The sequence below is a fragment of the Phoca vitulina genome, unplaced genomic scaffold, assembly GCF_004348235.1.
Source record: "Phoca vitulina isolate PV1807 unplaced genomic scaffold, GSC_HSeal_1.0 scaffold20, whole genome shotgun sequence".
NCBI lineage: Eukaryota > Metazoa > Chordata > Mammalia > Carnivora > Phocidae > Phoca > Phoca vitulina.
Genome location: NW_022589723.1, coordinates 1,279,361 through 1,299,857, shown reverse-complemented (window position 1 = coordinate 1,299,857; position 20,497 = coordinate 1,279,361). Strand labels below are relative to the sequence as shown.

Sequence of the window (20,497 nt, the reverse complement as noted above, 5' to 3'; positions counted from 1 at the left end):
GTATTAGAAAGGAATAAATATGTAAAATTAATAGTATAATATTCTACCTTAGAGAGAAAGAACAATTTTACTGGAGGGGATTATACTAAGTGAAGTTAAGTCAAGCAGAGAAAGACAATTATCTTATGGTTTCACTCATATGTGGAACATGAGCAATAGCACGGAGGACTATAGGGGAAGGGAGGGAAAACTGAAGGGGAAGAAATCAGAGAGGGAGACGAACCATGAGAGACTATGGACCCCAGGAAACAAACTGGGGTTTTCAGAGGGGAGGGGGTTGGGGGGATGGGGTAACTCGGTGATAGGTATTAAGGAGGGCATGTGTTGTGATGAGCACTGGGTGTTATACACAACTAATGAATCACTGAACACTACATCAAAAACTTATGATGTACTATATGCTGGCTAACTGAACATAATAAAAAAAAATTAAGAAATTTAAAAAAATAAATAGCAAAAATAAATAAATAAATAAATAAAAAGCCTAAAACAAGCAGAAAAAAAAATAATAAAATTCAGAGCAAAAATCAAGGAAACTGAAAACAGAAAAAAATTAGATAAAATCAATGAAACAAAAGCTAGTTCTTCAAAAACACTAAAAAAATTAGTAAACCTCTAGCCAGGCTAACTAAGTAAAAAAAAAAAAAAAAAAAAAAAAAAAAAAAAAAGAATAGTAAAGAAACTCTATAAGTTTATGTCGACAAATTTAATAAATTAGATGAAATGAACAAATTCCTTAAAAGACAAACTATAATTCACACAAGGAGAAATAGATAATCTGAATATATCTATATCTATACATCTAGTATCCTTAACTATATATCTTGTATCTATAACAGTATAAAGAAAATAAATTACTAATTAATAACCTTTCAAAAACATAATCAATAAGGTCAGATGATTTTACTCATAAATTAACAAATAAATGATACCAACTTTCCACAATATATTTCAGAAAACAGAAACAGAGGGAACATTTCCTAACTCATTCTATGGGCTCACCATTATCCTGTTACCAAACCCAGATAAAGGCATTACAGCAAAGGAAGATGTATAGGTGGAAAAGAAGCACATGAAGGGGGAGGAGCAAGAAGGCGGAGGAGTAGGAGACCTAAATTTCATCTGGTCCCAGGAATTCAGCTAAATAGGGATCAAACCATTCTGAACACCTACAAACTCAACAGGAGATTGAAGAAAGGAATAGCAACAACTCCCTGAACAGAAAATCGACCACTTTCTGGAAGGTAGGACGTGCGGAGAAGTGAATCAGAGGCGATATTCAGGAGGAGAGATGGCGGGGGAGGGGGCCTCCACTGGCCACTTCTGGCAAGTGATAGAGCCACGGAGCACAAAATTGGAACTTCTAGAAGTCTGCTCCACTGAGGGACGTCGCTCCAGTGGCTAAGCGGGGGGTGGAACCCTCTCTGGAACAGTGTGGTCTCAGGACCCTCGGGGTCACAGAAAGACCGGGGGTGCCTGAGTGGGGCAGAGCTCCCGGGTATCAGAGCGGAGAAGCCGGCTGCAGAGACCAAGCCGAGGCGCGGGCTCTCAGCTCAGGGTTGCCATAAACCATGATCCGCGGCACAGTTGGGCCACTGCTCCTCCAGCAGGAACCCAACAAGTGGCAGATCCGGGGAGACTCCCATTCCTCCCCCGGGAGGAGCGGTGCAGGAGCGCACTGCAGGGATCTGCTGGGTTTGGAGAATCCACACGGGGTCGTGTCCCAGAGATAGAAATGCTCGGTCACAGGCCAGGTGGGCACGGAGTGCAGCCAGAGACCAGGGAGATGGGAGTGATTCACTGCTTTTCTCTGGGGGTGCACTGAGCAGTGGGGGCCCGAGGTCTCCGCTCCTCTGGGGCAGAGATTAAGAGGCCGCCATTTCACTCTCGTCCTCCAAAGCTGTATGGAAAGTTTGCAGGGAACAAAAGCTCCTGAGAGCAAACCCGAGCAGATTACTTACCCTGGACCTGCAAGGGCAGGGCAATTCCACCGCTGGCAAAGACATTTGGGAACCACGGCAACAGGCCCCTCCCCCAGAAGATCGGCAAGAACAGCCAGCCAAGACCAAGTTTACCAATCAATGAGAATGGCAAAACTCCAGTGACAGGAGAATACTGCACATAGAATTCATGGCTTTTTTACCATGATTCTTCAGTCTTTCAAATTTAATTTTTTTTAACTTTTTTTTTTTTAATTTTTCTTTTTCCCTTTTTCAACCAACATCTTATCCATCCCTTTTTTTAAAAACATTTTTATTTTTCATTTTTAGAGTCATATTCTATCCCTTCATAGTAGTTACCCTTATTTTTGGCATATATATATATAAGTTGTTCTCTCTTTAAAATTTTGAGATACAGTTTCTTCTAACAGATCAAAATATACCCTAAATCACTAGTGTATGGTTTTGTTCTAGTCTCCTGCCTGACCACATTCTCTCCCTTTTTTTTTTCCTTTTTTTTTAATCCTCTTCTTTCTTTTTTCAACCAACTTTTTATCAATTCCTTTTATAAAATCTTTTATAATTCATCTTTACAGTCATATTCCATTCCTTCATCATATTAACCCTTATTTTTGTACATATATAAGTTTTTCTTTCTTTAAAACTTTGGGAGACAGTTTCTTCTAAAAGACCAAAATACCCCCAAAATCTAGTGTGTGGCACTAATCTATGCACCAGCCTGACCATATCTGATCATATTCTGTTTTTCTTTGTTTTGTTTTGTTTTTGTTTTATCTTTATCTTTTTCTTTTTCTTTCTTTTTCTTTTTTCTTTCCTTCCCTTTCTTTTCCCCTGGCTTCAGGTCTTTTCTGATTTGTTCAGTGTATATTTTCTGGGGATGTTGTTACCCTGTTAGCATTTTGTTCTCTCATTCATCTATTCTCCTCTGGACAAAATGACAAGATGGAAAAAATCACCTCAACAAAAAGAACAAGAGACAGTACCGACTTCCAGGGACCTAATCAATACGGACATTAGTAAGATGTAGGAACTAGAGTTCAGAACGATGATTTTAAAGATACTAGCTGGGCTTGAAAAAATCATGGAAGTTATTAGAGAAACACTTTCTGGAGAAATAAAAGAACTAACATCTAACCAAGTCGAAATCAAAAAGGCTATTAATGAGGTGCAATCAAAAATGGAGGCTCTAACTGCTAGGATAAGTGAGGCAGAAGAGAGAATTAGTGATACAGAAGACCAAATGATGGAAAATCAAGAAGCTGAGAAAAAGAGAGATAAACAACTACCAGATCATGAGGGCAGAATTCGAGAGATAAGCAATACCATAAGACAAAACAACATTAGAGTAATTGGGATCCCAGAAGAAGAAGAAAGAGAGAGAGGGGCAGAAGGTATATTGGAGCAAATTATAGCAGAGAACTTCCCTAATTTGGGGAAGGAAACAGGCATCAAAATCCAGGAGGCACAGAGAACCCCTCTCAAAATCAATAAAAATAGGTCAACACCCCAACATCTAATAGTAAAACTTATGAGTCTCAGAGACAAAGAGAAAATCCTGAAAGCAGCTCGGGAGAAGAGATATGTAACCTACAATGGTAGAAACATTAGATTGGCAACAGACCTATCCACAGAGACCTGGCAGGCCAGAAAGGACTGGCATGATATATTCAGAGCACTAAATGAGAAAAATATGCAGCCAAGAATACTATATCCAGCTAGGCTGTCACTGAAAATAGAAGGAGAGATAAAAAGCTTCCAGGACTAACAAAAACTAAAGGAATATGAAAACACAAAACTAGCCCTACAAGAAATCTTGAAAGGGGTCCTCTGAGCAAAGAAAGAGCCTAAAAGCAACATAGACCAGAAAGGAACACAGACAATATACAGTAACAGTCACAGGCAATACAATGGCACTAAATTCATATCTTTCAATAGTTACCCTGAATGTAAATGGGCTAAATGCCCCAATCAAAAGATACAGGCTACCAGACTGTATAAAAACACAAGACCCATCGAAATGCTGTCTGCAAGAGACTCATTTTAGACCCAAAGACAACCCCAGATTGAAAGTGAGGGGTAGAAAACAATTTACCATGCTAATGGACACCAAAAGAAATCTGGGGTGGCAATCCTTATAGCAGACAAATTAGATTTTAATCCAAAGACTGTAATAAGAGATGAGGAAGGACACTATATCCTACTTAAAGGGTCTATCCAACAAGAGGATCTAACAATTGTAAAAATGTATGCCTCTAACATGGGAGCAGCCACTTATATAAGCCAATTGATAGCAAAAGCAAAGAAACACATCGACAACAATACAATAATAGTGGGGGACTTTAACACCCCCCTCACTGAAATGGACAGATCATCTAAGCAAAAGATCAACAAGGAAATAAAGACTTTAAATGACACACTGGACCAATGGACTTCACAGATATATTCAGAACATTCCATCTCAAAGCAATGGAATACACATTCTTCTCTAGTGCCCATGGAACATTCTCCAAAATAGATCACTTCCTAGGTCACAAATCAGGTCTCAACCGGTACCAAAAGATTGGGATCATTCCCTGCATATTTTCAGACCACAGTGCTTTGAAACTAGAACTCAATCACAAGAGGAAAGTCAGAAAGAACTCAAATGCATGGAGGCTAAAGAGCATCCTACTGAAGAATGAATGGGTCAACCAGGAAATTAAAGAAGAATTAAAAAAATTCATGGAAACCAATGAAAATGAAAACACAACTGTTCAAAATCTTTGGGATGCAGCAAAGGCAGTCCTAAGAGGAAAGTATATAGCAATACAAGCCTTTCTCAAGAAACAAGAAAGGTCTCAAATACACAACCTAACCCTACACCTAAAGGAGCTGGAGAATGAATAGCAAATAAAGCCGAAACCCAGCAGGAGAAGAGAAATAATAAAGAGCAGAGCAGAAATCAATGAAATAGAAACCAAAAGAACAGTAGAACAGATCAACGAAACTAGGAGCTGGTTCTTTGAAAGAATTAACAAGATTGAGAAACCCCTGGCCAGACTTATCAAAAAGAAAAGAGAAATGACCCAAATCAACAAAATCATGAATGAAAGAGGAGAGATCACAACCAACACCAAAGAAATACAAACAATTATAAGAACATATTATGAGCAACTCTATGGCAGCAAATTAGATAATCTGGAAGATGTGGATGCATTCCTAGAGATGTATAAACTACCAAAACTGAACCAGGAAGAAATAGAACACCAGAACAGACCTATAACCACTAAGGAAATTGAAGCAGTCATCAAAAATCTCCTAACAAACAAAAGCCCAGGGCCAGATGGCTTCCCAGGGGAATTCTACCAAACATTTAAAGAAGAATTAATACCTATTCTTCTGAAAATGTTCCAAAAATAGAAAGGGAAGGAAAACTTCCAAACTCGTTTTATGAGGCCACCATTACCTTGATCCCAAAACCAGACAAAGAACCCATCAAAAAGGAGAATTACAGACCAATGTCCCTGATGAGCATGGATGCAAAAATTCTCACCAAAATATTAGCCAATAGGATCCAACAGTGCATTAAAAGGATTCTTCACCACGACCAAGTGGGATTTATCCCTGGGCTGCAAGGTTGGTTCAACATCTGCAAATCAATCAATATGATACAATACATTAATAAAAGAAAGAACAAGATCCATATGATCCTCTCAATAGATGCAGAAAAAGCATTTGACAAAGTACAGCATCCTTTCTTGATCAAAACTCTTCAGCGTATAGGCATAGAGGGTACATACCTCAAAATCATAAAAGCCATCTATGAAAAACCCACAGCCAATATCATTCTCCATTGGGAAAAACTGAGAGCTTTCCCCCTAAGGTGGGGAACATGGCAGGGATGTCCACTATCACCACTGCTATTCGACATAGTACTAGAAGTCCTAGCCACAGCAATCAGACAACAAAAGGAAATAAAAGGCATCCAAATCGGCAAAGAAGAAATCAAACTCTCACTCTTTGCAGAGGATATGATACTTGATGTGGAAAACCCAAAAGACTCCACCCCAAAACTGCTAGAACTCAAACAGGAATTCAGTAAAGTGGAAAGATATAAAATCAATGCACAGAAATCAGTGGCATTCCTATGACAGAAGACAGAAGAAAAAGAAATTAAGGAGTCAATCCCATTTACAATTGCACCCAAAACCGTAAGATACCTAGGAATAAATCTAACCAAAGAGGCAAAGGATCTGTACTCAGAAAACTATAAAATACTCATGAAAGAAACTGAGGAAGACACAAAGAAATGGAAAAACGTTCCATGCTCATGGATTGGAAGAACAAATATTGTGAAGATGTCAACGCTACCTAGAGCAATCTACACATTCAATGCAATCCCTATCAAAATACCATCCACCTTTTTTCAAAGAAATGGAACAAATAATCCTAAAATTTGTATGGAACCAGAAAAGACCCCGAATAGCCAGAGGAATGTTGAAAAAGAAAAGCAAAGCTGGTGGCATCACCATTCCGGACTTCAAGCTCTATTACAAAGCTGTCATCATCAAGACAGTATGGTACTGGCACAAAAACAGACACATAGATCAATGGAACAGAATAGAGAGCCCAGAAATGGACCCTCAACTCTACGGTCAACTCATCTTTGACAAAGCAGGAAAGAATGTCCAATGGAAAAAAGACAGTCTCTTCAACAAACGGTGTTGGGAAAATTGGACAGCCACATGCAGAAGAATGAAACTGGACCATTTCCTTACACCACACACAAAAATAGACTCAAAATGGTTGAAAGACCTAAATGTGAGACAGGAGTCCATCAGAATCCTAAAGAAGAACACAGGCAGCAACCTCTTTGACCTCAGCCACAGCAACTTCTTCCTAGAAACATCACCAAAGGCAAGGGAAGCAAGGGCAAAAATGAACTATTGAGACATCATCAAGATAAAAAGCTTTTGCACAGCAAAAGAAACAGTCAACAAAACCAAAAGACAACCGACAGAATGGGAGAAGATATTTGCAAATGACATATCAGATAAAGGGCTAGTATCCAAAATCTATAAAGAACTTCTTAAACTCAACACCCAAAGAACAAATGATCCAATCAAGAAATGGGCAGAAGACATGAACAGACATTTCTGCAAAGAAGACATCCAAATGGCCAACAGACACATGAAAAAGTGCTCAACATCACTCGGCATCAGGCAAATCCAAATCAAAACCTCAATGAGATACCACCTCACACCAGTCAGAATGGCTAAAATTAACAAGTCAGGGAACAACAGATGTTGGCGGGGATACATAGAAAGGGGAACCCTCCTACACTGTTGGTGGGAATGCAAGCTGGTGCAGCCACTCTGGAGAACAGTATGGAGGTTCCTCAAAAAGTTGAAAATAGAGCTACCATATGATCCAGCAATTGCACTACTGGGTATTTACCCCAAAGATACAAATGTAGGGATCCGAAGGGGTACGTGCACCCTGATATTTATAGCAGCAATGTCCACGATAGCTAAACTGTGGAAAGAGCCGAGGTGTCCATCGACAGATGAATGGATAAAGAAATTGTGGTGTATATATGTACAATGGAATATTATGCAGCCATCAAAAGGAATGAAATCTTGCCATTTGCAATGACGTGGATGGAACTGGAGCGTATTGGGCTGAGCGAAATAAGTCAATCAGAGAAAGACATGTATCATATGACCTCACTGATATAAGGAATTCTTAACCTTAGGAAACAAACTGAAGATTGTTGGAGTGGTGGGGGGTGGGAGGGACGGGGTGGCTGGGTGATAGACATTGGGGAGGGCATGTGCTATGGTGAGCACTGTGAATTGTGTAAGCCTGTTGAATCACAGACCTGTACCTCTTAAACAAATAATACATTGTATGTTAAAAAAAAAAGAAGAAGAAGAAGAAGAAGAAAGCAGGAAGGGAAAAATGAAGGGGGGGATATTGGAGGGGGAGAGAAACCATGAGAGACTATGGATTCTGAGAAACAAACTGAGGGTTCTAGAGGGGAGGGGAGTGGGGGGTTGGGTTAGCCTGGTGATGGGTATTAAAGAGGGCACGTACTGCATGGAGCACTGGGTGTTACATGAAAACAATGAATCATGGAACACTACATCAAAAACTAATGATGTAATATATGGTGATTAACATAACATAATAAAAAAAAGAAAAAAAAAAAAGATAGCCAAAACCAAATAAATAAATAAATAAATAAATAAATAAAATGTAAAAAAATATCAAAGGCTTTCAATGAGTATATCACTCAAAAAAACTGGCTCTTATGCATACTAGGATATCAATTTTCATGATTCAAAAAGTGCTGTTACCACTTAGAGGAAAAAAAAAACATTTCTACCTTACAGAAATGGTGCTGAGAAAAGGAGCAAACTTCAAGTCATAAACCCTCATGAAACTTTTTGCTAATTGATGCTTTGTAGCCAATAATAAATTATTAACGAGAGTGCAGTCTCGTTAGAGATGGCTCCAAACCAATAACAGAAGAAAAACATTATTAAATATCTCATCTAAGTACACACATACCGATGTACACATGCACACATAGACATAAAAGTAATAAAAATGAAAGTGTCTGAAAGTTTGAGTCTCTCTCAGCAATAACTCACTTGAAAGAAGAAAGAAAATTTCAATAATCATGCCAACCTTTAGGGTCATCTGCTAAAAGAGTCTGAAATAACCTAATGGGCTAGATGGGGAGGTGTCTTCTAGAACTTTGGCATTCCATCACCTACCCCATGTTATCTACTACTGGGACTTGTTCACCATGAAATGGAATTTACTTATCAGTGTCATATTAGAAGCACAGAGTGAACCTGGGAGAAAACTTGTTAGTAGAAAGAAGGAATAACCCCTTTCAAGCCATGGAGTGCGTCAACAGGAATGAGAATGAGAAATCTGATGACATGACTCTGATACTGACAAACACGAGAATCTAAAACTTGGAGCAGACTCAAAAAATGAATAAAACTGAATGTAAAGGAACAAGAAAATAAATAAAAAGTTCATGTCCCAGCTCAACTGGTGTTGCTATAGTGATTGCACCATCAAAAGAGGAACCTGTCCAAACAACAAAATAAACCTCTGTTCTAAGAATAGCATGAGAGTATCTATCTGATCACCACTAGAGAAACTGAGTCCCAAAGGCCAATCAAGGGGCTCCTGAGGGAAGGGAACATTGGGCACATAACAATCCTCTCATAAATTCTCACTTTTGGAATTCATAGGAGACTATAACCCTTAGGAGGAATCAGACACAGATTTCAGAGAAACATAGGTAAGTGTCTGTTGTGCAACAAATACGCCAATTTCTCTCCAAAGCACTATCGTGTGTCCAGCTATGTAAGCACCCTCTCTGGGCTACTCTCTGCCAAAGATGCCATACCCTCCCTCCTGCCTGCCTTCTGCAGCAGTGAAAACAGAAGATTCCAAGTCAGACCTGCCAGATCCATAAGGAGGTAGGTTCAGAAGACATACAATATAGGACAGTTCTTAGGTGTGCCTTCTAGCTCTGCCTTCTTTTATGTGGTTGTGGAAACAAGAGCACCTCACGTTACATGAAGAATGTAAGGAGATTCATCTTTACAACTAAGAGGGCTGGAAATCAGGCAAGTGAGAGAGATGAGGATGGGGAAATATGAAAAGTCCGTCCTTATTAACCAGGAGGTGCATCCAGTCAGAACCAGGTCTTTGGGGGAAATCGCATGTTAGTGAAGTGACATCTGGAAATGACTGACAAAGTGGCTATGAAAAGCAGGGCAGAAAACACTTCAGCTCTCTCTGATTTTAGCCATGTTTGGCTCTGTCACAGAGCAGATGATCAGGCACCTTGAGGAGGGATGCACAACATGACCGGGCACTCCACGGTGGTGGGTTCACTCCCACATGGCTTACAAAGCCCTTGCAATCCTCATACACATTAATCAACAAATACTTCCTCCTTTTAAACCTCTTTCCTCATTGTTTCTTCACTTCTGGGTTTCTGTGAATTCCTGCTACAGAGGAATGAACTCACAGCTTGGTTTTGCCAAACATGATCTAGTCACAAAGAGGAGCCTTACAGCAAAATGTGATGTGGAAAATTCTGAATTACTCTGATCCCTTGTGTCACTAATTGCAATCATCAAGATCATCCTTAAAGCTATGGCATTATGCAATCTGGAAAGTAATGCATTTTATAACTGATACATTAATAAATATTCTTAGCTAGAACACTTTTATTAAAAGCATCTGGATCTCTATTCTGCACTTATATTTTATGAATAAATATCACCATTCAATCATGTTACTTGGGTCATTTAGGCCCAAATGATGACTGTCCCTCATTAATGGAAGGGATCCTAAAATAAATTAATAAATTAAGACCAGACTACTAACATCAGAATTGTAGGCAATTTCATAGGCTTTGCTTTGCTTTTCTCACCATGGAAATCACGCAACATCTAAGTCTAACTCACACAAGGAAGCTTTCACAAAGATTCTCCTTCAACTCCCCGACACAATGCCAACCTCCACATCTAGAGTAAGATGGGGTGACAGAGGGGGTGAGGAACTAGAAAGGGAATCTTTGTCCAGTGGGACAGTTTATGGCTCCCAGCACAGTTCTTGGTTCCCAGAGGCCTCTGCTTGGGAGTATCTGACATTTGTGAGCCTCAGCATCTATCCATAAACCAGAAGAATAGAGGCCTTTCTAGGACACTTTGTGACACTTCAGGCAAAACCCTCAAAAATCCTTAAATAATATACCAGATACATTGCTCAGTTTTTCTACCTATAAGTAGCGATTTAACCTAGACCAAGGTTTTACAGAAGTATTTTAATTCAACAGGTAGAAGACGGAACTGATATGAAAGCCATTATGTAGATGTCTGGGAGTTCAAATTTTTACTGAGTTAACAAACCATGATGAATACAGAAGAATGGATGGTACATTTGATGCTTTTTGACTCAGTTGTCAGATGACCTTAAGACACCAATACTGATCCAGAATAACAGTGAAATGCATAAAGATTTCAGTGTGTGGTTACCTTTCTCCCTCTTCGGATGCCTAACATTTGTGTCTCTAATTCCAAAGATTTAAGTAATTGAAATTCTGTGTCCAATATCAAGGGTCTATATCTCTTAATCTATAGATACAAATACATGATTTTCATACCTACTTACGTTTGTGAGTACTGTCATTAACCTTCTCCAAGCTGCTTATCGCATAACAGCCTGTCTTTTACCGTGAGAAAATTCTGAAAGAGAAATGAGAGAATACAAAGATTCAAAGTCTGAGCATACCAAGAACTCTCCAAAGTTCATAGTCTTCAGCAGTATAGTTATATTATTTATTTAATGGAATAATAGAATCTGAGGGAGCTAGGGAATCTCCACAAAGGAAATAATCCTGAGGATGAAAGAATAAGGCCATCTTTGTCATTGTCACCCTTCTTCTGCATCCCTTAGGAAGCCATGAATATGTCAGGAGTCAGCACAGTGACTGAATTCATACTCCTGAGTTTTCTGTGCTCCAGGGAGGTTCAGGTCTTCCTCTTCATGCTGTTCTTTGTGTCCTACATCCTGACACTGATGGGGAATGGGACCATTGTCTGTGCAGTGAAGCTGGATCGCAGGCTTCACACCCGCATGTACATCCTGCTGGCCAACTTCTCACTCCTGGAGATCTGTTACATCAACACGACTGTTCCCAATATGTTAAAGAACTTCCTATCTGAGACCAAAACCATCTCTTTCACAGCTTGCTTCTTCCAGTTCTACTTCTTCTTCTCCATGGGCATCACTGAGACCCTCTTACTGCCCCTCATGGCTTTTGATTGGTACTTGGCCATCTGCCAGCCTCTCCAGTATCCTATCATCATGAACAGCCATCTCTGCATGAACCTGGTGGCCCTGTGCTGGGTCACAGCTTTCCTCTGCTATCCGATCCCTATCTATTTTATCACACAACTCCCCTTTTGTGGCCCCAACACCATTGACCACTTTGTCTGTGACCCTGGTCCTCTTCTGGCTCTGTCCTGCATTCCTGCCCCTGGAATTGAGCTTTCCTGTTCTATACTGAGCTCTTTTATTATCTTCATCACCTTCTTCTTCATCCTTGGGTCCTACACCCTGGTTCTTAGAGCACTGTTGCATGTCCCTTCAGCAGCTGGCCGACATAAGGCCTTCTCCACCTGTGGTTCCCACCTGGCTGTGGTGTCTCTCTTCTATGGATCCATCATGGTGATGTACATCAGCCCAACCTCTGGAAATCCAGGTGGGATACAGAAGATTGTAACCTTGTTTTACTCTTCGGTGACCCCACTTATAAACCCACTGATCTACAGTCTCTGAAACAAAGACATGAAAGCTGCCTTGAGAAAAATTCATATGTGCACAGAAATTAGTCAAAGCAAATGAGAGCTCATGAGTTGGTCAAAAATCAGAATTAATTATTTTCCCCATTTCCATTCCCACCTAAAAAGTAGGTGTTTATTCATTTGCCCCTTGAAACACAGACTCAAATTCATCTATTCTTGCCTTGTTACATAATGGACAACAGTATGCCAAATTAAATCATACTCTGCCCTCAAATCAGGATTTCATAGATCATAATTTGAATAAATGACCTGGATGTCCGGACTTTAGACTCTTCTTCTATCCTGACCTCCAATACCGGCTTGTCCATTTATCTGTGATTATTAACACAGTCCCTGTGTTTTTGCAGCTCAAATAAAAAGTAATTAGTGAGAATCCAACCATAATAGAGCCAAATTTTTTATTTAATTGACATCCAAAAGACTGACAATAACCAAACCTGTTTCATAATTACTTAGGGAACTTTTTAAAAGAACAGATTCTCAGTTTTTCTCCAAATTTAAATCAGAGTCTTGAAGTGGACCCCTGGAAATCCTTATTTTAATGTTACTCAGGTCGTTCTGGTGCACCTGACCAGCACCAATCCACAAATGATCTTATAGAATCACTGTTTTATTTTTTTAATTTCCAATTTCAATTTATTTTTTTATTATGTTATGTTAGTCACCATACAGTACATCATTAGTTTTTGATGTAGTGTTCCAGGATTCATCATTTGTGTATAACACCCAGTGCTCATTGCAACACCTACCCTCCTTAATACCCATCATCGGGCTAATCCATCCCTCCACCCCCCTCCCCTCTGAAACCCTCAGATTGTTTCCTGGGGCCCAGAGTCTCTCATGGTTCGTCACCCTCTCTGATTTCCCTCCCTTCAGTTTTCCCTTCCTTCCCCTAATGTCCTCCATGCTATTCCTTATGTTCCACATATGAGTGAAACCATATGATAATTGCCTTTCTCTGCTTGACTTATTTCACTTAGCATAATCCCCTCCAGTTCCATCCATGTCAATGCAAATGGTGGGTATTCATCCTTTCTGATGGCTGAGTAATATTCCATTGTATATATGAACCACAACTTCTTTATCCATTCATCTGTCGAAGGGCATCTCTGCTCCTTCCACAGTTTGGCTATTGTGGACATTGCTGCTATGAACACTAGGGTGCATGTGGCCCTTCTTTTCACTACATCTATATCTTTCGGGTAAATACCCAGTAGTGCAATTGCTGGGTCAAATAGAGCTACAATAGGGTAGCTCTATTTTTAACATTTTGAGGAACCTCCATACTGTTTTCCAAAGTGGCTGTACCAACTTGCATTCCCACCAACAGGTAAGAGGGTTCCCTTTCTCCACATCCTTTCCAACATTTGTTGCTTCCTATTTTGTTAATTTTTGCCATTCTAACTGTTGTAAGGTGGTATCTCAAAAGTACGATTACTTTATCATTTTTAATTTTTTTAAAGTTTTGTCTGCTTTATTTACAAGTTTCTTTTTTTATTATTATTATGTTATGTTAATCACCATACATTACATCATTAGTTCTTGATGTAGTGTTCCATGATTCATTGTTTGTGTATAACACCCAGTGCTCCATGCAGTATGTGCCCTCTTTAATACCCATCACCAGGCTAACCCATCCCCCCACCCCCCCTCCCCTCTAGAATCCTCAGTTTGTTTCTCAGAGTCCATAGTCTCTCATTGTTTGTCTCCCCCTCTGATTCCCCTCCCATTCTTCTCCTCCTGCTATCTTCTTCTTTTTTTTTTTTAACATATAATGTATTATTTGTTTCAGAGATACAGATCTGTGATTCAAGTCTTCCACAATTCACAGCACGCACCATAGCACATACCCTCCCCAATGTCTATCACCCAGCCATCCCATCCCTCCCACCCCCCACCACTCCAGCAACCCTCAGTTTGTATTTAAAAAAAAAATATGTGGCAGAAAGAAATGACATTTTTTTTTTTTTTAAGAAATGAAATCCTACATTAGCTGGGAAATTACTTCCAGAGGAGAAAGAATCTAATAAACTTCTTAAGACAAATATTGTGATATCAACAGTTCCTTCCATTCTTGTGAATAGTCCTTGAAACTCAACTTCTATATCACAGAAGAGAAATTTCATATCCAAATAAGGGGTTATTAATCTTTGCTTTGGGTGAACATGCAATTAGCTCTAAATTTTATTCTTAGGATATTCTGGGTCAACTTTTGGATTAAGGCAGAACATCAGAAAGCTAATATGTGGATCAAAATTATTAGATCTGGGAAGAATTGCCTCTCTTGAGTTGTACTTCTATATAATGCCTTTGAATCTTGCTGAGAAATGTTATAAGAAGCAGTTATATTGAACCAGAGTATATCTATGTATATCTCTACCTATCTATCATCTTTCCATCTATCTATCAGCTATCTATCTGCATCACATACTTTGGGTGACCAATTTTCACTGTACTTCTTAGTTTCCCTAGTACGAATCCCCATGAAAGAAATTATTATAGGACTAAAAGCCATTAATTTAGCTTTCCCTGTGAACCCACTGTTTTCTTTTTACCCTTAATAAAAATCATGTAACAGATAATGTTTCCCCATTTCTCACTTTGTTTTCCCATTCTTCATAACACATTTAGAGGCTTGATAAGCGTAAGATCTTAACCAAAAACTATCATTCTATTTTTTTCTTTCCAAGTTCATATTTCTCTTATTCTTTCTTTTATTGCATTTTTCTTTTGGTATGTCAGATCCTTAATGGAACAAGGTGGAATATAGTATAATAAAGGAACATATAAATAAAGGTGTACGTAAATAAGTTGTTCCAAGAAGAGCTTATGAAGTGGTAAGGATTTTATTAAGATGAGATTTTTATTAAGCCTTCCTCTATATTACTGAGCAGGCTTTCCCAGGAGTTCAGATAAAACACTATTTATTGTGGCCTAGAATGTTTTCTAGATGATCTGATCCTGCCTACCTCTCCAGCCTCATATACCATCTACCTTCTGGATAGCCAAATAAACTATTTCATATTCTTTGAAAATCCCAAACTTTTACCTGTACTTATGGGACTTGGTTCCCCTAGAACTTTGCATGGAATATTTTCTGACTTTGAAAGATCACCCCCTAACAAAGGCATTCTCTAACCATCTCATGTAAATTACCCCCTATTCTATGCTAACATTTTCTATACTCATATATTCATGTTTTATTGAGGGACAGTTGACATACAACATTATGTTAGTTTCAGCTATACAATGTATGTATGTATATATATATATATATATATATATATATATATATATATTGCAAAATCATCACCACAATAAGTCTAATCAACATCACCACACATAATGACAAATTTTTTCTCCCTTATTCTTTGTTATACTATTATGACTAACTAGAATTATAGATTTATGTGTTTACCTGATTTATTATTGGTATCCCTCACTAGAATGTAAATTTCACAAAGGCAGGAACATTATCTTCTACACTGATGTAATTCAAGGCACATCACAGAGGTAAATAAGTGTTTATGAAATGAATAAATGAAATGTATTGGTCCCAGACATGAACTGAGCAATTTATTTTTGACCACAGTGCTGTCACACCTGCTATCCAAAGAAAAGTGAGAAGATGAAGGAAAGCGTGACTGAGAATGGAAAAAGAAGTGGGAAGTTTGGGGAGGAGTTATTCCTGACATGATTGAAATGTGGGGCAGGGGGTGTTGTTCATGGGAAGCAGTACATGAATCCAGTAAACTATATTATTCAAACAAACTTTCAGGTAAACATTTTAATTATATTAAAATAAGACACTTGTATTCTGAAGAAATGCTTTTTCATTGGTTTTGTTTTTTTATTTCCTTAGAAATTTTCCTCTTAAATGTATAAGATAAAATGCTGGCTGAATTAAGGAGAGAGGGTATTTCATTTCTGTAACTTGATCCTAATAGGATAGTGAGTGGAATTTGTAGGACACTAGAGGGCAGATACTGAGGTGAGTGGCAGTGAGAACAAGACGCCCTCAGGATTCTGGAGGCAGAGAGAGAGAAATTAAAACATAGTAAAAGGATATTCAGCAGCCACCAGGACCAACTACTTCCCACTTGTGGTTTCTTCTCACACAGTTGGTGGGAACAAGTCACCCTCCAGAGCAGAGAGTAGCCTCTGCCCGTGACTAGAAATCTGTGAAATTGAGAATCACCTTGGCAAACTGAACCAACTTGAGATCACATGCCATAGCTGCTAACACCTGCCCTGGGAGAGCTAACAGATGCACCCTCTGTGTTTTTCTAAGAAAACATTCATATGTCATTGGCATGAGTAATGTATGTTGCCCTGAAAACACCAGATGCAGAGAATGAGTTTTTATTTTATCAGGCCCATCTTAAGACGGTTATTGCTGATATTTATGTGATATTTCCTTTAAAAATTAAACATTAATATAGGAAATTCTCAACTAATAATTGGAATGTACAGGCAAAACTTTTCTCAGAACTCAGTTCTTTGAAATTTGACATAAGTTTCCCATTTAAACCCTATTAGGTGATGTAAATGCCCAAGTTGGCACATAAGACTCTAGGTGATACATAATACACCTGCACATATTGAACTACATTCTAGCCAACACCCATTCCTGATAAAAGGTCTTAGCAAACTGGTGACAGACAGAAACCTCTTTGATCTGTGAAGAGCTTTCAATTAGCAATAATCACACCTCAGACGAACCTCACTGGCTATGATACTGCCACTGTGCAAAGCTCAAAACATCTTTGATCTGTAAAGAATGTTTTCGAACACCTACATCTAGCATCATACTTAATGGTGAAAGTGAATCTTTCTCCCTAAAATCAGAAACAAGACAAGAATTCTGCTCTTACCACTTCTATTCAACATCATATTGGAAATGTTAGTGCAAACAGGCAAAGCAAAGAAGTAACAGGCAACCTAATTGAAAAAAAGAAGGAATACTTCTTTAATTAGACATGACATGATCATCTCTGTAGAAAATCCAATGGAATCAACAAAAAAGCCTACTATAACTAATAAGCAAGTCTTTCAAGATTTCAAGATACAAGAACTATATATAAAAATCAATTGTATGGGGCACCTGGGTGGCTCAGTCCGTTAAGCGTCTGCCTTTGGCTCAGGTCATGATCTCAGGGTCCTGGGATCAAGGCCCTGAGTCTGGCTCTCCACTCAGCAGGGAGCCTGCTTCTCCCTCTCCCTCTGCCTGCTTCTCTGCCTGCTTCTGCGTGCACTTGCTCTCTCTCTGTCAAATAAACAAACAAGTCTTTAAAAAACTAAACAAAAAAAATTAAAACAGGGGCACCTGGGTGGCTCAGTCGGTTAAGCAGCTGCCTTTGGCTCAGGTCATGATCCCAGCGTCCTGGGATCGAGCCCCACATTGGGCTCCGTGCTCAGCAGGGAGCCTGCTTTTCCCTCTCCCTCTGCCTGCTTCTCTGCCTACTTGTGCTATCTCTCTCTGTCAAATAAATAAATAAAATCTTTAAAAAAAAATTAAAACAAATTGTATTTCTGTAAGTATTAGCAACAATCAGAAATTGAGATTTTTTTAAATAATGCCATTTACAATGGCATCAAAATATATTGAATACAGATAGAACTGATAAAAGATGTGAAAGACTTATAGAATGGAAATGACAAAACATAGTTGAGAGAAATTAAAGATGTAAATACGTGTAAAGATATAACTTGTTTATGGGTTGGAAAATTCAGTAGTGTTAAGACATCAATTCTTCCCAAAATGATCTATGAATTCAGTGCAATTTCAATCAAAATCCCAGTGGGGCTTTTTTGCTAGAAATTAGAAAGCTAATTTTCAAATTTATTTGGAAATGCAAAGGACTTACACTAGACAAAACAAAGTTGGAGTAACACTGTTAAGACTTATTATAAAACTACAAATGATCAAAACAATGCGGTATTGACATTAAGTTAAACAAACAGATCAGTGGAAGAAAATAGCATCCAGAAATAGTCCCTATTTTAAACAAAAGCAATTCAGTGGAGAAAAGATAGCAATTTTAATACATGGTGCTGGAATAATTGAATACCCATATCAAAAAAATAAACAGTATCTCAACACTTCACAAAATACACAAAAATTAACTCAAAATGGGCCATTGGTTATAAAACCTAAAACTATAAAACATCTAAGAGACAACACAGGGAAAAATCTTTGTGACCCTGGCTTAGGCAAAGATTTCTTAAATACAACACCAAAGGCATGGTCCATAAAACAACAAATTCATAACCTGGACTCCACCAAAATTAAAAATATCTGCTCTTGGAAAGACACTATTAAGAGAATGAAAAGACAAGCCACAGATTAGGAGAAAATATTGGCAAAGCTTAGATCTGTTGAAGGACTTGCATCCAGAATGTATTTTAAAAAACACTCAGAATATCAATAATAAGAAAACAAATGACCCAATAAAAATATGGAAAAATATTTGAGCACACATTGAACAGAACATATACAAATGGAAAATAAGCAAATGAAAATATATTCAACATCACTAGTTGTTAGGGAATTACAAATTAAAATCACAATGAGCTACCACTATATACATACCAGAATCACGAAAATTAAAAAAATCAACTATAGGTGGCGCCTGGGTGGCTCAGTCGTTAAGCGTCTGCCTTCGGCTCAGGTCATGATCCCGGGTCCTGGGATCGAGCCCCGCATCGGGCTCCCTGCTCCGCGGGGAGCCTGCTTCTCCCTCTCCCACTCCCCCTGCTTGTGTTCCCTCTCTCGCTGTGTCTCTCTCTGTCAAATAAATAAAATCTTTAAAAAAAAAAAAAAGACCAACTATACCAGTGTTGGTGATGATATAAAGGCACCGGAACTCTCATACACTGCTAGTGGGAATGTAAAATGGTACAAGCACTTTGGAAAACAGTTTGGCAGTTTCTTAAAAAGCTAAGCATGTATCTACCATTTCATAAAGCCATTACACCCCTAGCTATTTACCGAAGAGAAAAAAGCATGTGCATACAGTCTTATACACAAATGTTCCTAGCAGTTTGATTTATAATGACACAAAATTGGAAATGACCCAAACATCCATCAAAAGCCAAACAAATGAGCAAATTCCTATCTATACAACAGAATATGACTCAGCAATAAAAAGGAATAATGCATCAATAGATACAACTTGGATGAATCTTAAAATACTTGTGCTGAAAGAAACTAGACCAAAAAAAAAAAAATACATAAGGTATGATTCCATATATATATATATTCCATATATATATATATACATAGCTATGAAAAATGCAAACATCTACAGTGAGAGAAATATCAGTGGTTACCTGGGGAGTGATGTCAGGGAGGGATAGGAGGGAGGAATTGCAAAGGGGCACACTTAGGGAAGTTAGAGATAGACTTGTGGGTTGATTAATTAATGAAACAATCAAGTGATTTGTTAATATATCATTCCACCTGTATGAGATTTAAAGCAAGGTAAATATGTCAACTTGTATAGGAAAAAACACACACACACACATGCAGAAATTAAGGTAGGCCCCCAAGGGAAGTGAATACAAGCATAAAGATGTCTCTTGACACTGTTTTCCTTTTAGAAGCAGTAAATGGATCCTCAAGGATCAAAAACAACAGGGCTAACTTCCTGACAGGCTCTGTTTATAACCCCTCCACCCTTCCACAAACACAATCAAGGATCCTTATTACAACCACTTCCACTTCTTTTCTCCTCTCTGGTTACTGCCATCTCTCTAAGAAAATTAAAAAAGAAACTTTTGAGAAGCTTCAGTTTGGAATTCCCTTTGCTGATCCAGGTAAAAAGGTTTTGAAGTGTTTAGAAGAGCAAAAGTCATAATCTACTAGCTTCCATCCGCAGCTCTCTTCAAATTTGCTACAGCCATACACATACAACCAATGATTCCTTAAGCTTTTACTGGTCAGGCACTGGTCAAGGTACTGCTACAGGGATTTATCTCATTCAATAATCTTTACAACAGCCCTTTAAAAAGGGCATTATTAGGCCCACTTTATCACTAAAGAAACTGAGTATTAATTTCCTATGACTAATAAAAAAAGCTCTTGACTCTAAATCCAATGTTTTTTTCCATTATGCACAGCTGCCTACCACTCATCCCAATCAGGAAAAT

At 38.5% G+C, this 20,497-nt stretch overlaps 1 protein-coding gene and 1 pseudogene across 1 annotated transcript; one reads left to right on the top strand and one right to left on the bottom strand.

The window, feature by feature from the left end:
• The first annotated feature begins 11,441 nt into the window (after window positions 1-11,441).
• Window positions 11,442-12,320, top strand: LOC116640652 (olfactory receptor 11H6-like). The gene has a single exon (XM_032417791.1). It carries the CDS (start codon window positions 11,442-11,444, stop codon window positions 12,318-12,320), a length of 879 nt encoding a protein of 292 aa, XP_032273682.1.
• A 4,655-nt stretch (window positions 12,321-16,975) lies between these two features.
• On the bottom strand, window positions 16,976-17,102 carry LOC116640872 (annotated as a pseudogene).
• Between the last annotated feature and the right edge of the window lie 3,395 nt (window positions 17,103-20,497).

Bases quoted from the DNA above. Each gene is read 5' to 3' on its own strand.
- LOC116640652 (XM_032417791.1), top strand. From the start codon at position 11,442: ATGAATATGTCAGGAGTCAGCACAGTGACTGAATTCATACTCCTGAGT.